This window comes from Gymnoscopelus braueri (genome assembly GCF_963280865.1).
Source record: "Gymnoscopelus braueri genome assembly, chromosome: 7".
Taxonomy (NCBI): domain Eukaryota; kingdom Metazoa; phylum Chordata; class Actinopteri; order Myctophiformes; family Myctophidae; genus Gymnoscopelus; species Gymnoscopelus braueri.
In genome coordinates this window covers 43,494,670-43,512,813 of record NC_137608.1, presented here as the reverse complement: position 1 = coordinate 43,512,813, position 18,144 = coordinate 43,494,670, and the positions used below count along the sequence as shown (strand labels likewise).

General features: G+C 41.0%; 1 protein-coding gene across 1 annotated transcript; it reads left to right on the top strand.

The window, feature by feature from the left end:
• Window positions 1-637: 637 nt before the first annotated feature.
• On the top strand, window positions 638-17,035 carry rnft2 (ring finger protein, transmembrane 2). The gene is made up of 9 exons (XM_080433272.1): window positions 638-723; window positions 2,666-3,192; window positions 3,732-3,808; window positions 4,630-4,730; window positions 5,737-5,890; window positions 9,849-9,998; window positions 14,426-14,491; window positions 15,069-15,170; window positions 16,569-17,035. The coding sequence occupies exons 1-9, from the start codon at window positions 677-679 to the stop codon at window positions 16,701-16,703; spliced, it is 1,359 nt and encodes a 452-aa protein (XP_080289398.1). The 5' UTR covers window positions 638-676; the 3' UTR covers window positions 16,704-17,035.
• Window positions 17,036-18,144: the final 1,109 nt, after the last annotated feature.

Here is an 18,144-nt window from a genome sequence, read left to right as displayed (position 1 = left end):
TGTGTGTGTGTGTGTGTGTGTGTGTGTGTGTGTGTGTGTGTGTGTGTGTGTCCAACAATGTTGATGTTTTGTGGGTGTCTGTGTGCATCCCAACAATGTTGATGTTTTGCGGGTGTCTGTGTGTGTGTGCATCCACCCCAACAATGTAAATTTTGTGTGTGTGTGTGTGTGTGTGTGTGTGTGTGTGTGTGTGTGTGTGTGTGTGTGTGTGTGTGTGTGTGTGTGTGTGTGTGTGTGTGTGTGTGTGTGTGTGTGTGTGTGTGTGTGTGTGTGTGTGTGTGTGTGTGCGCGCGCGCATCCATCCCAACAATGTTCATGTTTTGTGTGTGCATCCATCCCAACAATGTTCATGTTTTGTGTGTGCATCCATCCCAACAATGTTCATGTTTTGTGTGTGCATCCATCCCAACAATGTTAATTTTGTGTGTGTGTGTGTGTGTGTGTGCGTCCATCCCAACAATGTTAATTTTGTGAGTGTGTGTGTGTGCATCCATCCCAACAATGTTGATGTGTTGCGTGTGTGCATCACAACTATGTCGACGTTTTGCATGTGTTCATCGATTCCCGACAATGTTGCTGTTTGGTGTTTGTGCATGCAGCTGGATGATGTGTTGATGTTGTGTGTGTGCTTGTGTATCAGAGCAGGACTGGACCATGTGGTGATGAGCAGTGTGCCATGCAGAGGAGACACAGCAGCAACACGGATGGCATGCCCTCGGAAAGGTGGGGAGGGGAAATCACACAAATAGGCAGTGGTGGACAGGAACAAATTAGATATACTTGAGTCCTGTACATAAGTGTGTCCGGGTAGCTCAGTCGGTAGAGCTCTCTGCCTTTGGACCACAAGAGGTCATGAGTTCGATCCCGGGCACCGCCAACTCAGCGTATGAGTAGCACAGCTTGGGTGAGGCATGTTGTACGGTAAGCACTGGGAGCTGATGGGAAGGTGTGTCTCTCCACCTCAGCATTCCATCTCCCATGAGGTCTAGCTAACGCATTGTAACGGGGACAGACTCCTCCGTTCTCGGCTGCTACCGACAATAAGCCTCTCTGACCTACTTAGTGTACATAAGTAAATATTTTTGAGTGTCTGTGTTTTACTTGTGTAGTATTTCTGGATATACTTATGACTTTCGCTCCACTACATTTCAAAGGCAAATGGTGGGTTTCTGAAGTGTCCACAGCCCTCTTATGAGACACAGACCGAGTAGAAACAAATGGTACCATTTTATCATGAGCATTAGTGAGGACCAATTATTTGAAGATAGGTTGAAAATGGGTGAGGTCATTCTTTAAGTATTTTCTAAACCATGTGTTTTCACTTGCAGTTGAGTAATATTTGACCAGGAGTATTGTACTCGAGTATACTTTCACTCAAGTACTAGGAGTGAGTACTTTGTCCACCACTGCAAATAGGCCACATGCAGGCCCGCTGTGATAGTGTTGCTTTTTGATCAGCTCTCCTTACTGTGTCAGTGCTGCAATGTCATACGCATCGTTTAATACAGTGATTCTCAAAGTGGGGCCTGGGGACCCACATGGGTCCCTGAGGGGGTCCCAGGGGCTCCCCAGCAAAATGAAGAACAGTTTCCAAACGAGTGAATGTACAGTATAAGAATGGCTGTTCAGATCATAGGTTTCAGTCTCTCCATTTCTATCTCACAGTAGACTATTAGACAGTTGAAGAATTACTTAGAAAATCTAATTTAACAGCAAGAATCTTCTCTTATGGGGGTCCCTGGCACAATGTATTTTTAAATCTGTGTCCGCAGCCTAATAGGTGGAACTTTGGGCATCCTGGACATGAAAATGTTTAAATTAAGATCCACTGGTTCCACTATAATAATAATAATAATAGAATAACCTACACCTCATGAAGGCCACTGGTCTCTGCAACATGGTGATGGCATTTGCTCACAGCCAGCTAAAGAGTAGCTCACCTTTCTAGAAACAAACAATTATTAAATTTGTATTTATGAATGAAATAGCACATGCAAAAAGAGACACTTCACCTTTCCATTAAATAAAAAAAATAACAAAACCTAGAAAAATATGCTCAAAAATATCCTCAGAGCACAGGTCTCTGCCAGGCTAGGTAGTAGAAGTCAATCTTAGCCAATCAGGATGAAATCTGAAAAATCGGATAGGTCCGTCTTGATAATATGACTAAGACTGAGATAATGTGTACAAATTTGTGTTGTGATGTTTGGACAAAATCTGTTGGAGTAATAATTTTGCAAAAATCTGCCTCCTGGTGGCGCTATAACAGGACATGTGAAAAGGGTGACATTTCTTCCTCAGCCTAGTGGGAATGTGCGTGCAAAGTTTCACGGCAGTCGGACGCTGCGTTCATGATTTGAGGCATTTTGTTCAAAATGACGCTGCAGGAGATTAGACGGACGGACAGGGGGCAAAAACATAGTCTCGGCCACGCCTTCGGCCTGGCGGGGAGAAAAAAATAAATCACCCAATTTATTGTAAAATGTACCACAGTTTACTATGTACCCACGTTCTTTGTGTGTTGCAGCCAACCAGCCCCAATGTATTACGCACATTCTAAAATATACATGAAAATCATACATTACGCTTACGGTATCCCCACATATGATAAGAAATAAAAGGAAGACTCTTGTCTAACGGTTTGGTTTCAATGCCTCCCATACAGGAGTCGTAGCCAAACCCTAGGGTCAGAGAGCAGCCTGGATGAGGGAGGCGTGTTTGACTGCCTGAAGCCCGAATCGCCCACCTCCCCCCAGCAGCTCTTCTCTGGTCTGGTGGGAGTCCCCTCCGGCTCTGTCTCCTCTGCAAACTTCCAGGCAGCCGGCCTGGTCCTGGGCTCGCCCCCGGACGTTTTCATCCAGATGACCGCCTCGACCAGGGAAGAGGGGGGCTCCCACCTCACCCAGGGCGGGTCCTTCCTGGTTCCCCGGCCCCCGCAGCCGCACCACCACCACCTCCACCACCACCATTTCCACCACCAGGCCCTCCAGCACCGGACCTCCTCCCTCCTGCAGCAGGCCACGGCGTCGGCCGGCGGCTCCGAGAGGCACGGCTCCCGCGAGGAGGCCCAGGAGGACCCGTCCACGCCGGCCCCGGCCCTGTCCGAGCTGAAGGCGGTGGTCACTTGGCTTCAGCGTGGCTTCCCGTTTATCCTCATCCTCGTGGCCAAAGTCTGCTTTCAGCATAAGCTAGGTAAACCCATATGTACTGTACTAGTAATACTAGAACAACTCTACAGCTCTTAAAAAAAACTAAAAAACTCCACAGCAATCACATCACAGGTTTACAGGCATAAAAGAGTGGGTGAAATTCTTTGTCATTCAATTTCCATTATTAGCATTTTCAAGAAAGAGGAGAAAGAAATTTGAGCATGAGCAGTGTATAAAATATACGGGTGCATGGTTAAAAGTAGCAATGGAATGAGACATTTAAAATAGCAGCTGGTCTGTATGGTACATGGCATAAAGAAAAGGCCATGTAATAGCAGCAGATATAACAGATGTTTTAACAGTTTGACCTTTTGTTTTGCGTTTGGATATTGCCTATTATTGCATGCCATTGCATACCCTGGATGGGGGTCCCTTCTTTTATGAGCCTTCCTAAGGTTTCTCTTTTCTTTAATTGCTGAGAGTTTTTCCCTTGCGCAGATGAGAGTTGAGTTTTCAAGTGCAGATGGTGTGGTGTCGGGTGTGGTTAAGTGACAGCGTTGTGTGTCTCTCTGTCTCTGGCAGGTATTGCTGTGTGTGTGGGGATGGCCAGCACGTTTGCCTTTGCCAATTCAACATTTAAACACCAGGTGTCTTTGCGGGTAATGATGAGTAACGTGCACTTTAACCTTTCACTCTGCACTTCAGATAACACTCAACAGTGGATGACAATATTATGTTACGTTCATTTAATATAAGCATTGTGGGACATTAATACTATGCCACCAGCCAAATGTGGCTAGATTTTGACTGTGGGCTGTTAAAGTTTGTCTTCAGAGCCAGGCACTTTGGCGGCTGACCAGACATCATTAAAATCGACTGTTTCCATTTTTAATTTCCAATTTGGCTTGTAAAATCCTGTAAGTGGCAGGTGAATATTGCAATCCATTAGCTGGTGGACACATGGACAAAGAAAGTTGACTGAATGTAAACCTACGGAACACCACGTCATCCTAAGATAACAGAGGTGGTGTAAAGTAACTAAGTACATGTACTCAAGTACTGCACTTAAGTACAATTTTTACTTTACTGGAGTCTTTCCACTTTTCTGTACTTTTACTTCTACTCCACTACATTTCAGAGGCAAATATTGTACTTTTACTCCACTACAATTATTTGAAAACTTTAGTTACTTGTTACTTTGCAGATATAAATTATTACATTATAGAACCTACATTAACCACTTTAGCCCTATTTTATACCTTGGCTATTTTCAAACATTTTAGTACTTTTACTTTTGGTACTTTAAGTACATTTTGATACCAATACTTTTTGTACTTTTACTCAAGTAAATGTTTAATTCCGGACATTTACTTGTAACAGAGTACTTCTACATTGCAGTATTGATACTTTTACTTAAGTAAAACATTTGAGTACTTTTTCCACCACTGAATAACAGTACCTGTGCTCTGTCCTTGTTCAGGAGGAGCGCTCTGTGTTCTCTGCCCTGTGGATCATGGTTTTCCTTGCAGGGAACATAGTGTATCTCTACTACACATTCAGTCAAGAGGAGCTTTATAACAGGTACAGTAGAGTGGTGGAAGCAGGTATTGTTATGAGCTCTTTATTGTTTGTAAAAGTTTTTGGTTCCTGGTTTAGCTTTTAGTTGTCCTTAATTTGCCATTTTTGATTTTCATGTCCATTTCTTGTAGGAAGTGTTCCCGTTCATGTCTATTCTTGTCCTGTGAGTATTTTGTGTTCATTTTGTGTTCATTTTATTGATTTTCGGCATATTTTCTGTTAGGGCTGCAACTATCCATTATTTCCGTAGTGATTATTATATCTTATTACATTTTTGGTTTATAGAATAATCGATTATCCCATTTAGACGTGAGGCAGATTCTTTCTAAGTAAATCGATGATTAGCCTATTTTATATTTCGCCATACAACATTGTGTTGTGCTTAAATACTAAATACTGAAGCAATGTACAAGCTTGCATGGCCACGTGTTGAGCTTGTAGAGCTGCTATTTTTGCTCTACTAAAACCTACATTTAAAATGTTCCCCCAACATCGATTATCTTATTAAAATATAATTTTTATAATCGATTAAGTCCACTAGTTTTATTAACTGTTGCAGCCATGTTTTATTTTCTGTTCCTCTCCATCTCGTCCATCTTCCATGACGACCCCAGTGTTGCTTGTCATCCCTGTCGGGCAGAAACCTTGTACTATCTCCATGATTCAACTTTTTTAGTTTTTTTTGTAAATTAATGCCCTACTACTATGCCATAAAAATTGCTGATCTACAAGCTTAACAACGCGATTAAGCTTGTCAATGGGCAATCTTTTGCTACTTCTGAAAACGTTTTAAAGTTAAAGTGGTTAAGCCTGTCTGTGGGTTTTACAAATATTGAACAAATGAAAGTATTAACAAGAGCTGGTGACTAAAGAATAACCACTGGATCCATTCGAACACAGGTTTCTTTTTTTAACATTTCCTGAAAAGTAACTGTTTTGGACATTGGAGTGTTCTACCCGACGTTGACCTTGTAATAATGAGTCATGTTGATATTCTGTGTCCTTCCAGTCTCATGTTTGCAAAGCCCAACATCAACAGCTTTGACTTTTTTGACCTGATCTGGGCGGTCGGCATCACTGACTTTGTCCTCAAGTACTTCACCATCAGCCTGAAATGCTTCGTCCTCTTCCTGCCCAAGATCCTGCTGGCCTTCAAATCCAGGGTAGGACATCCATCTTTCATGCTCCTTTTCAGCTTTCACTAGGCCACCTGTGGGCCGGGGCCTACTGGGGGCCTGTGATGAAACTGCAAGTGGGCCCCCACATAATCGGCAAAACCTTAACCCCTTTATAGATAATATAAAATCAGATCAATCTATAAAAACAAACAAAAATCTGTTTTCTTTAAAACCTTTAAAAAATAGTTGTCATTGTGATACTGATAAATACAAACTTTAAGTATACTACGCTAGTTCACTTAATCAAAGCCGTAACATAATCGATTTGATTGATCATTTAAATAAACATGCTCTGAAAATGCATGCGGCCCACCCCTCTGACCACTCAACACAGCAGCCAAATGGCTGCCGTGTTCAGATCACACTTTTAAGATTTTTCAAGTGGGGCCTGATCCAGAAACGGTTGGGAAATGCTGCATTAGACAGTGCAAGAAATAAGAAGGATGGGTGTTATGGGAGGATGAGGGCCTTAACTGTATTTGAATGGAATGAGGTGAAATGTGTGCATCCTTTTATTCACCATAGGGCTGGGCAATATTATGATGTCATATGTGATAATGGCATAAGTGTTATCTTTTCCTGCCATTATTAACCAATTAAGCCCTACATACTTTGTCGTACGCCAATAGTGAAAATAGGCAATCTACAAGCTCACAACGTGCCACATTGTGACACGTTGTGTGCTTGTAGATTTGCTATTTTTTTTCTTACTTTACATTTCTGACTGTTTTTATGTTCGCCTAGAATGACATTCCCAAAATACTATAGGAATGCCGATGTTGAAAGTGGTTAAAGGCTGTATTACAGTCTTTACCCATTAATTATTCTATAGGCATTATTGACGATTGTTTATCAAAAACCTCATTGTGTAAATATTTTGTAAAAGCACCAATAGATATCCCCACAACACTGATGATTAAACCACAAGGTATTTGGGCAAAAATATTGTGATATTTGATTTTGCCTATAATATCGCCCAGCGCTCATTTAGCCCATGATGCAAAAACAGCATCTGTTAATAATGCATCTTCAAGTGCAGGTGGGTGAAAAACCTGTGTGAACTCTGTGGAAAAGGCATCTTAATTCTGAAAAACACTCCCGCCTTGAGATGTTGTCCAATCGTTAACGCTGGCAGTGATTTAGTGGTAGTCCCATGGTTGAGTAATGAGCAAGGTGACTGCCTGTGTTGAGGACAGAACCTTGTAGACTTTAGGCAAAGAGGAAAGGAAACTATGGTGAAATGAGTTTGGGCGACTGCACACGGTAATGGGAACTGCTACAGGGTCACAGTGTGGTGCTGATTTGTATTCATAGGGTTTGAAATGGTACTGTACGCCTAAGGTGAGCTTTTTGGAGTCTGACCATGTTGTGCACACGTTTGACTGTGTATCAGTGCTGTGATCGCCATGACCCAAGGCAATAGAATGTTTTTATGTGGCAGGGTGGACACACACACACACACACACACACACACACACACACATACACACACACGCACACATGTTTTAATTGCTATACTTGTGAGGACATAGAAATGTTAGGTTGGCATTGAATATAGTCAACCTCTAAATGCCTAATCCTAACCCTAACCTGAATCTTTTCCTAATGTAAGCCCAACTCTAAAACAATTTTTTAACCATAAAACAACAATGTTGTTGTTTGACCCTCACAAGTATAGTAATACTAATACAAGTGTACACACACACACACATACATGCACGCACACGCACACACGCGCACACACTCACAGTTGGCGTTACACCTGCATCGCACTAGAAAAATGTGTGTGTGTTTGTTATTTAGAGGGGGGTTGCACTGCAGACTATTTGGATAAAATTTTCCACTGATAAACAGAGCAACAGGCCAATCTGAACCATGGCAGTCTGCAACTGAGCTCATTTTCCCCAGGGGGCATTAACATGGGTGAGGTCATACCTACTCCCTTGAGCTGGACTATTACCTGTACACTCCACTCTGACACACACACGCACGCACGCACGCACGCACATGCACGTGCGCACACGCACACAGATTATAGACACACACACATGCTCACAGTGTTGGACGTGCACAGGCTCAGCTTTGGCTCTTCCCAGACGGCGCTGCTCTCTCGCTCAGCCAGGACCTACAGTACAAAGTCGTGCCAACAGCCTCATTACCGCATCCATTCGAGGACATGCTAACGATCCCACACGTAAACACTGGCGTCAGCGCGAGGTCTCGTGAGTGATAGCACGCTAGTCAACGTCAGGCCCAAGACAGAGAGAGATGAGATGCATGAGCGTGCTTAGATCTCCCTCAGCATCGTTTCATAGTGGTATCTGTGTAATCACACTGATGCCGTGCTGGGACTATTGACCTAAATTTATGTTCGCTAATAGTTTGGTCTCATGAACAGCTTTTGTGTTTATTTTAACCTATGTACTATTTTTACACTCTCTGACCTCTAGTTAGTAAGATTTAATCAGGTGTCTGAAGCTGAGTGAGCTATAGCTCAACAGGAGCACAATTGACTTGTATGTATACATGCGTTTGTGCATGCATGAGTGTGCACGTGTATGTTTTCTGTGTTAGCGCAGGATCAAGAGATCAGCCGCAGTGCTGAAACAGAACAAAGCAGGAAACTCCTCAGCAGGTTCCTGCTGCTGTGGAGTGAACTCAAACTCCCTGGCTCGGGTCCAAGCTTTAGATTTGACAGGTTTCTCTTGCGTGGGCGTGATGGGCACAGTGGGATGCAGGGTTGAGAGGGACAATAAGGAAGATGAATTGCCCACTAGCAGAGGTCTGCCTCTGCTACCAACCTGGCTGCTTCAGGCTCTTTACCCACAAGTCATCAATCTTTGTCAGCCGGCATCCAGGAAGTCATTATGCAAGCTGGGGTGCCACGGGCGCCATCGGGGAATCAAGTTTGCCTTCGGTTTGGGCATCTCCTTGCTTTTTAACCGCTCCCCTGTTCCACTTAACGTACTTTGTGGCGGCAGGGACTTATTCAGAAGTTGGTTTCTGACTCTGCGTTGACGGGTGGCCCTTTTTTAAAGGCGGCTGGCAGCCTCCCGTAGGGCTAGGCTTGATGTGGGTACTGGGTAGCAGGTGGAACAAGCCACTGCCAGTTCCCCTTGCAGTGTGGGGAAATTGCCTGTACTGCTGTGAAGCTGCAGAGCCTTGGACAGTGGCCATGTTTGGGCTGGAGGCATGCTGTTTTAAGCTCTTCCCACTGCAGGACTCTTGACTAGATAGAAGAGGACCTGGAGGCTGCTTGGTCTCTCTGCTTTGTGGGCAGTCAGGTGACAGACTGAATACATATTGGTCTAATTAAGTATTAAAAGAGCTGCTGTTTCCGTTGTTTAAAACTTTGAGGTCTTTGATTTCTCCAACTTTTGTTGTTTTTTACTGAAGCCCTGCCAGCACAGATGCAGTTAGTAACTTTGAAGGACCATACTGATGGTGTGGCATGTTTAGACCACCACTCATGAAATACTTGACATTATTGCTGACCATTTTCCATGTTCCATTAATTTCAATAAGGTATGAAAGTAAACCGTAGAGACTTTCTTAACATAGTGTTAGGGTTAGACAATGAACTTTATGTTCACTTACTTTATCGTTGTGTTTCAGTGCAATTTAAAGCACAGATTTATGAATGAAATTCAAGCATCCTTGACTTTTTTAAGGATGGTAAGTTTGGGACCATTTTAATGATATAATGGAGAAAATATGGAAATAAAACAAATTAGGTAATTAACATGAACATGGAGAGAATGACTTGTACTTGACACCAAGTCCTTGACGGTTTCCTGTACTTACAAGTCACAAGCATATTTACACCCCATCTAGAATAAACAGTTGCCTGTACTTGTGGGATTGTGTGTGTGTGTGTGTGTGTGTGTGTGTGTGTGTGCGTGTGTGTGTGTGTGTGTGTGTGTGTGTGTATCGGCATTCCCAGGGTAAATTCTACCTATTGATTGAAGAACTGAGCCAGCTGTTTCGGGCCCTGGTCCCCATCCAGCTGTGGTACAAATACATCATGGGAGATGACCCGTCCTCCAGCTACTTTCTGGGAGCCTCGCTCATCATCATCTACAGCCTCTGCAAGGTAACCTTTGACCCTCTACCAATCCATTGGAGATTGACTGTATGCTAACATGATTATATTGCCGCTGTCAGAAGCTCTTATTAATACATTCATTGATTAAATATTCATAAAATCCGCAGACAGACTTAACCGCTTTCACTTAAAAAAGATGTTCACTATTATTTGCTATTTTTGCTACTTTTGTGCGGTGAAGTAGGGAATCCTTGAAAAAACATAAAAAGTTGAATTATGGCGATACAAGCTTTCTGCCCAACGGCAACGAATGATGGTAATACACCATGGGAGTAGCCTCATGTCGCGTTTAGCTTGTTTGTCGGTGCAATTGCGTGTGCTCTTGCACCAGCATACTGGGGAATTTTGGACCACGGTTTTCTTAACTTTTCTATGATGTTATGATATCTTAGGATGAATGGTAACCGTACAGTAGGAAAATGTCATAACTCCATCCCGGGTCCGCCACAGCTTAAAACGTGTGCCAATAGGGCATAGCAGTGGCGGCCATTTCCTGGTTCCACTTCAAAATACTCAATGCATTTTTCCCATTCCAAAAATATTTATATCAATTAATTTAAGCCTAGAATCAAGCCATCCAGGGTCCTGGTGAATCATGACCATTAAACATTTTTTTCTGTGATTTTACTTTATTTAATTATATGATATACTATATTTAATAAATACCCTTTGTTTTGCCGTTTTCAAAAAAGTTTTTTCACAGAATCAAACGTTTTATAGTCATGATTCACCAGGACCCTGGATGGCTTGATTCTAGGCTTAAAATAATTGATATAAATATATTTGGAAATGTCAATGGGAAAAATGCATTGAGTATTTTGAAGTGGAACCAGGAAATGGCCGCCACTGCTATGCCCTATAGGCCTTGCGTTAGATCGCGTATTTTAATATATTTTGGGTTGTTTTTTTTTGGTGAGATCTGACGTTCATAGTGACAGAACACTATGCAACCTGGGAAAAAAACATTGAAATCTCGAGATTTGAATCTCGTCTAGCGAGACTTCAGTTTTTTTTTTTTTGCATAGTGTTCTGTCACTATGAACGTCAGATCTAAAAAAATATATAATAATTAAAATACGTGATCTAACGCAAGGCCTATTGGCGCACGTTTTAAGCTGTGGTGGACCCGGGATGGAGTTATGAAAATGTTCTACTGTACCATTCATCCTAAGATATCATAACATCATAGAAAAGGTAAGAAAACCGTGGTCCAAAATTTCCCTTTAAGGTTTAATGACATTCACTTTTACACCACATTCAAAGTCTTTGTCCTGGTCCTTCAAAAGTGTACAAAAAGTTTTAAGTGAAAATTCCATTCCAGTGATCAATGGCAGGTGTTTTTCTCTCACATTTCTAAAGCCTTTTCAACTGCAATGAAAAAATAAATCTTTGCCTGCGGGTGTCGCTGGTGAGGGATTTTGCCTGTCAATCATCGCCTCTGCTCCGCCCCCCCCAAAGGAAAGGATAGGGGAGGGGAGGGGCGAGGAGGAGAGTGGGCGGGATTATTCGACTGTGACCTCACTGTCGAAGGGCCAAGCTCAGATTACTTTTCAGCCTAATTATTCAGAAAACCCCAGACCACAGAAAATCCACTGAATAGTTCAGGTTTTTTGGGTGTAATTGAGGTCATAAAACCCCAAATAAAACATTGAAAATAAAAAAAGTGAAAATGAATGTCATGATACCTTTAACCCATTAAAACCGGGAAAGCATCTTTGCCTTTTTAGATTTTTTCATTGGCTATTCAAAAATAGCAGATACACAACTAACTACTGATTTAGAAGGCATTTGTAGAATCGGCCTCAGGTCTTAATGGGTTAAACTCACACCAGCATACTGACTTAAACTCTGTATGAAGGTATGAAAGTATAATCAGAAAGAATGATGATTATTTTGTGATCACATTGTGAGTTTGTAGATAATGTAGAAAATGATTAGGCTAAAGTGGTTAAATAAAATACATTTCCATTCATGTGTATTTTATATTGGCTTATTAACTCTCTCAGTGCCAGGCCCCCGAGTTATAAAAAAATTGCTGGCACAGTTCGCAATATCTTTTTTATTTCATTGGCACTGAAAGAGTTAAGTGTACAATTAAAATGAAATGTTCTTTTCATATATTTAAGTTTAACATAAAGTATATACTAAGGTATATAACAAAAAAGGCAAAACATTGGTAGACGGTGGGTTTCTATCAGACCCCCAAAATCTGTCATTGGTTGGGCTCTAGTGTTGTACATGCACACTAATATCTTATTTACTGTTTGCACCATTATTTTACTGAGTTTGCACCATTAACCCTGGTCTAAATACTTGACGCATAATGTAAAGGACCTGGACGTGTTGTCTCTCTTTCCTACATCTACGTTTTATGATACTGTACATAATCATTCAGACATATGCACACATTAAGAAACCTACAAGAAATCGGACAATGTTTACATGCCTAAACATTTATTGATTGTCAAAAAACAAAAACACCTTAATCAGGATGTGCTTACCCTGAAATCAAATGACGGTGTTAACATGACCAACGCATCACATCGCAGGATGCTGTGAGTTTGTCTATTTGCGGTTTCCATCGTTTAGCAAATTTTGAAATTGTTTGACATTTGTTTTAACATTTTCTCGTATACAGTAATGACATGCCCAAAATAGGGACACCATGGTTATTTGGTTAATCAGGGTGGGATTGGCATATTAGTGTGAATGCACAATGTATTTTGAAAGACAAGTGACGGGCAAGGACAGCCTTAGAAAGAGAATCAAGAGGGGTTCATTTGTTCATTCATTCATACAGGTACGAGCAGCGAAACGTTGCTGGGACATGATCCGCAAAGACTAGACTAACACAATTTAATATAACAATATAAAAGAGAGGGATTTGTGGAGTCATTGCTGTTGTGTTGAATGAGGCGTACATGGAAATTCACACAGTCCCATGCAGACATTGGTTTTGCGTCATCTTAATTCACTCTGCATCATAATGAGTTGGCAGGAAATTGTATCAGTTAAACCGAGATGGAAACTAGATCAGTGAATTTGTGAGCTTTGATAAGGTGTTTCATAATGCAACAACGATGATGCTGTGTGCACAACACTGCGGTCACTGGGCCTTCTGATGGAATGTGAAAGTTTTGTTCAGACCTGTGATTCAGTGGATAACGTTCTGAGTGATGGACATCACTAGTAGTACTGTACTTAAGTACAATTTTGAGGTATTTGTACTTTACTTGAGTATTTCCAATTTTCAAGACTTTTACTTCTACTCCACTACATCTCAGAGGCAAATATTGTACTTTTACTCCACTACAATTATTTGAAAACTTTATTTACTAGTTACTTTGCAATTATCAATTATTATATTATAAAACACACATTAACCACTTCTGCCCTATTTTATACCTAGGAGGCTATTTGAAAATAGCAAATCTACAAGCTCACAACGCTGCGTTGTGAGCTTGTAGATCTGCTATTTTCATTACATTTTAGTACTTTTACTTTTGGTACTTTAAGTACATTTTGATACCTTTGTACTTTTACTCAAGTACATTTTGAATTCCGGACTTGTACTTGTAACGGAGTATTTCTATATTGCAGTATTGATACTTTTACTTTTAAGTAAAATATCTGAGTACTTTTTCCACCACTGGTGGTATCTCCCAAGGTCAGGTCAGATAGTGTGGTAGTGAGAGCAAGTGGAAACAAGTGTGGTCTGGCAGGATTTTTGTAGTCGTATACAGTAGCACTGTAACAGTAACACTATACAGAAGGGATGCACATCATATAGTTTCAGCATGGACATTGCAAATAATGTATGTGCAAATGTGACACAGCAAAGTGTAGCCAGGTTCACATTTGTCTTGACTAATCTGGAAGAAAAAAACTTATAGTGCAATGATTTTAATGGCTTCTCTGTAACTGGTCTTGTACGAACATTCTGCGTCAGCCAGAGTAATGAACAACTGAACATAGGAAAACATTCTGCCAAAAATAGGTGAACATTTGGTGAAAATAGCAGATCTACAAGCTGACAGCATGTCTCGTTGCAGCTGTAGGCTATCTGGGAATGTGTGTAACTGTATGAATGTGGCTGTACTGAACATTTATAAGTGTAATATGAATGTGAAGTTGTGCCCCATTGAAAAGGATTGATTGTGCTCCATAGAAGCTCTTCCATGGATAAATAAAGGTTAGAAACATTGATGGTAAAGCGATGCTCTTAGTTCAAGCTCCAACCATACAACCAACATCTCCAGTTTGAGTCCGCATCGGGGGATCATTGTTACTCTCCTTTCTCTGCTCTTTTGCGTTTTAGTCATTCCTCACAAGTGAAAGTGTAGTGAAAAGTTATGCAATACTGAGACACTTTGAAATTGAAAATCTTGATAAGCTTTTTTTTTTCTTTCTTGCAGTCCTTTGATATCTGTGGTCGTGTATCTGCTATACGGAAAGCCCTCGCCATCCTTTGCAGTTCACAGGTAAGATGCAATGACGTCCTTACATGTTTTTCATTGCAACAAAACTTTTCAGTATCCACCAGCATTATCAGACGTGATATCAAGCCGCTGCATTCTATCTCCAATGTTTTTGAGGTATTTTGCTGATAAGCCAAGATTATATTCAAAATTGTGCCTTATTTATAAAAATAATTATGGTTTGACTTTGACCCCATACTCCGTTATGTGACTTAGTGTATTCTCATTCAGTGAACTCTACAAAAATCCTTGAGATTGTACTGTACCATTTGGTCAGACTGGATTGGGCAGTCGGCTTTCTCTGTGAAAGCCACAACTCTGGAATGCCTCCTACTGTACCTGATGACATGAAGAGCTGTAGTTCCATCAGTACTTTTCAAACCAAATTTAAAAAGTCTGCTAAAAGCTACTCAACTCTGACTATAAGCTAACCATGGTACAGTACATCAAATGGTGACATTTATGTTTAACTGTACATGGTCTCTTACAAATAAAATAAATTAAATTAAGCTGTAATTATATACAACCCACTCGATGCAGAAGTTAGTTGAAACCCCACTCTTGTCTTTGTCTGCTCCAGAGTTATGGCGTGCGAGCCAGCATCCAGCAGTGCAGCGAAGCGGGAGACGTGTGTGCTATTTGTCAGTCTGATTTCAGAGAGCCAGTAGCCCTTATCTGTCAGGTAAGAAAAGCTCAATGACCAATGAAAGAGTTGAAACCACACATTGTAGTTTAACTTAGAGAACTTAAATGGAACCAAATAGACGTGTCGAGATCCATTTGGTGTGTGTTCATGTGCGTACAAACAGATTTGTTATTGTACGTGTCCATTTCAGGAGAAATGTGAAAGACACTAACTATTTGGCCCACCCGTGTCAACTGCTGTTGAACTCCTCACATCACCAACTATACTAATATGTAATAGTGGTTCAGTTTTCCCCCCCGAGAAGCTTATCATGACCATCTGAGCAGCCATCAGCTGGGTGCAACTGAATTTCCCCTGTGGCATTATTAAGGTCTACCAAAATTAGATGAATTTTATAGATAGAAAGATAGATAATGAATTTATCCCTGTGTGAGAAAGTATATGCTGAGTATATTATCTGGGATACTGTCTCATTATTACCAATTACAGTCCTATTAAGTATACACTGTTTATAATGCATCTTGAACCATTTTCCCCCTATCTTTGCTCTCTGGCCAGCTAGTGATTTAAGGAAGTTGGTTACAGCAAAAGAGAGACGAAGGTTCCAGTTGTTGCTGTAAATGTTCTTCATCCTTTTGAGAATTAACCTTATTTTCCATTGGCTCCTGCTTTTAGCCGTTCCACTGTAAGCATGGCAACAGTATTTCCCATAACTGTAACCATGGAGTCAGAACTGCCTAAATCATGGATTTTCAACCTTTTTTAATTTCAAGCACCCCCAGTTTTAGGCCACAGAACCCCATTTGATAATGACTTTTATCTGTTGGTCCCCAATCTACACTGTAAAATCGTCATTGTTAATTGAACTCTGCAAGCCTTACGGGTCCATTTGGTTCAATTTGTATACTCCTTTAGAGACCTGTAAGGGTTTATTTATTTCCTAACTATCAATAATTTAGCTGGGGACCCTCTCAAAGGCCCCACGTTGAGAACCAGTGCCCCAATGTACAAAAGGGCACTCTCCTTTCCCAGTTAGTTCCAGATACTTAGTGTGAACCTTCTGCAGGGGTACGAAACAAATCAATCAATACCATAAGTCCTGTTTGTCTCTCAACAACACTACACAATGGTATCAGTCTTTGATGGTAGACATTGAGTACACCGTCAAATCCTGAGTGTTCATTTAACTTAGTTCATTTTTACTTGAGTTACAGACCCGTAAGGGTCTATTTGGTTCCATTTGTACACTTTCTGAGTAAAATTAACACAGGATTGTTTTTGTGTAATTGAGAAGGCGACCTGTTTTTGAAAATGTTTACAGTACTGTCAGCAGAACATTTTTTAACACGTTTAACAGTTCACACAGAATGTCCACTATTCTTCCTTGTGCTTGGTAAACAGAATGTGTTTCATTTCTTTGTCCGCTCCACCCAGCACGTGTTCTGCGAAGACTGTCTGTGTCTGTGGTTCGACCGGGAGAGAACCTGCCCGCTGTGCCGCTCTGCTGTCGTTGAAACCCTGCGTTGCTGGAAGGACGGCACCACCTCTGCACACTTCCAGATCTACTAACACTGCTGCTCCTTAGGCCCTGATACACGATTTATATTTACTTCATGGCTTGCTGAAAATAGCCGATCTACAAGATGCTAATACATGAGCTGTAGATTGGCTAGTTTGGGCATGTGACCGAGTATAAATTAAACCTGCAATTCGAGGGATTCGAACCTGGCTCTCCCTTCCAAGCGCCAAAATCCCTACTGCTGGGCTAACACGGAAAGCCTGTTTGGGCAGAGGAGATATTATGCTTTGAGCTTCAAGCAGTACACCTTGTCAACCTGTAGTGTTCCTACCTGACCACATGATCTAGGTTTCTCAATAGAATAGCAGTGAGACCACCTGCAACCACCGCAGTTGTTAGTTATATTGTATTAACATGCTGTGTCATACAGATTGGTCAAAGTAACAACGTTATTCACTACAAAATGTTATGGATTTCAGCTTTAAGCATTACACTCTACCTACTGAATATGAGTGACATTAGGATATGATGCGTAGGTATAGTGTCACAGTGTCTACTGAACTTTCTATGCACATTCTCAAGGTTAAAGTTTGGTCATGTCTTGATATTGTACTCACATTTGGACAATTTCTTTTATCATATGCTTAAAAGTGCCCCCCCCCACCCCACCCCAAGCATGTTATATTTACCATCCGAAACAAGTGACACTGCACTTAACACTTACAAAGTGTAAACTAGTAATGGTCATTTAAGAGAAAGTAACTTACGTCCTTTACTGACAAAATATTACTTTTACAGACATTGAATGATGGAAGTTTAGTTAAATGTTGAGCTTTTTTTTTATTATAATGGAACCTCTTGGAATTTAACACTATTATTGAAAATCGGAAGCAGTGCTTTTGATTATATAGGATTAATACTTTGTATGGATCATGATGATGCAGTCAGTCATTGCAGTACAGACAGTGCTTGCGCAGATCTGGAAAAGTCTGGAATTATATATTACTGTTTAAGTACTGTATGACATTTTGGGTGAAAGTCTTGAAAAAGCCTGGAAGTTTTGCTCATAGTAATGCATACTGTTCAACAAATATAAAAAACAAGTAATTGAAAAGAGAAGAAAAAAGAAACTTGTGCCTTGTTATCAAAAGATTGTCCACATGTGCACTCTAGTGTTTGTTGTGATAACTGCCTGGATGACAACTTTCAATCTGTGAAACATTTCTAATTCAAGAAACGGGCTGCATGGTATAATTATTGCCTTTAGTGAAGTTATGCAACTGTTAAATTGTGCTGAGTCAGCGAGTGGGAAATGAAATAGGTTTGTTCTCTAGTCTAGCATATGGACCAACTTATCCTAGCCCCAAGTCAAACACTAAAGCATTGTAAAATATGCACCAAAGACTCTGACATGGCATGGGAGATGGCTGTGTTGGTCAGCCATCTGCAGGGCAAAAAATATGCAAGTCTCGCTGCCAGTGCTTTGAGGTC

What these genes read in the sequence shown, in the direction of transcription:
- rnft2 (XM_080433272.1), top strand. Translation starts at nt 677, where the DNA reads ATGCAGAGGAGACACAGCAGCAACACGGATGGCATGCCCTCGGAAAG. An exon ending in TGCTGGCCTTCAAATCCAGG is followed by an intron (nt 5,891 to 9,848) that starts GTAGGACATCCA and finishes CGGCATTCCCAG; the next exon opens with GGTAAATTCTACCTATTGAT. An exon ending in CCATCCTTTGCAGTTCACAG is followed by an intron (nt 14,492 to 15,068) that starts GTAAGATGCAAT and finishes TGTCTGCTCCAG; the next exon opens with AGTTATGGCGTGCGAGCCAG.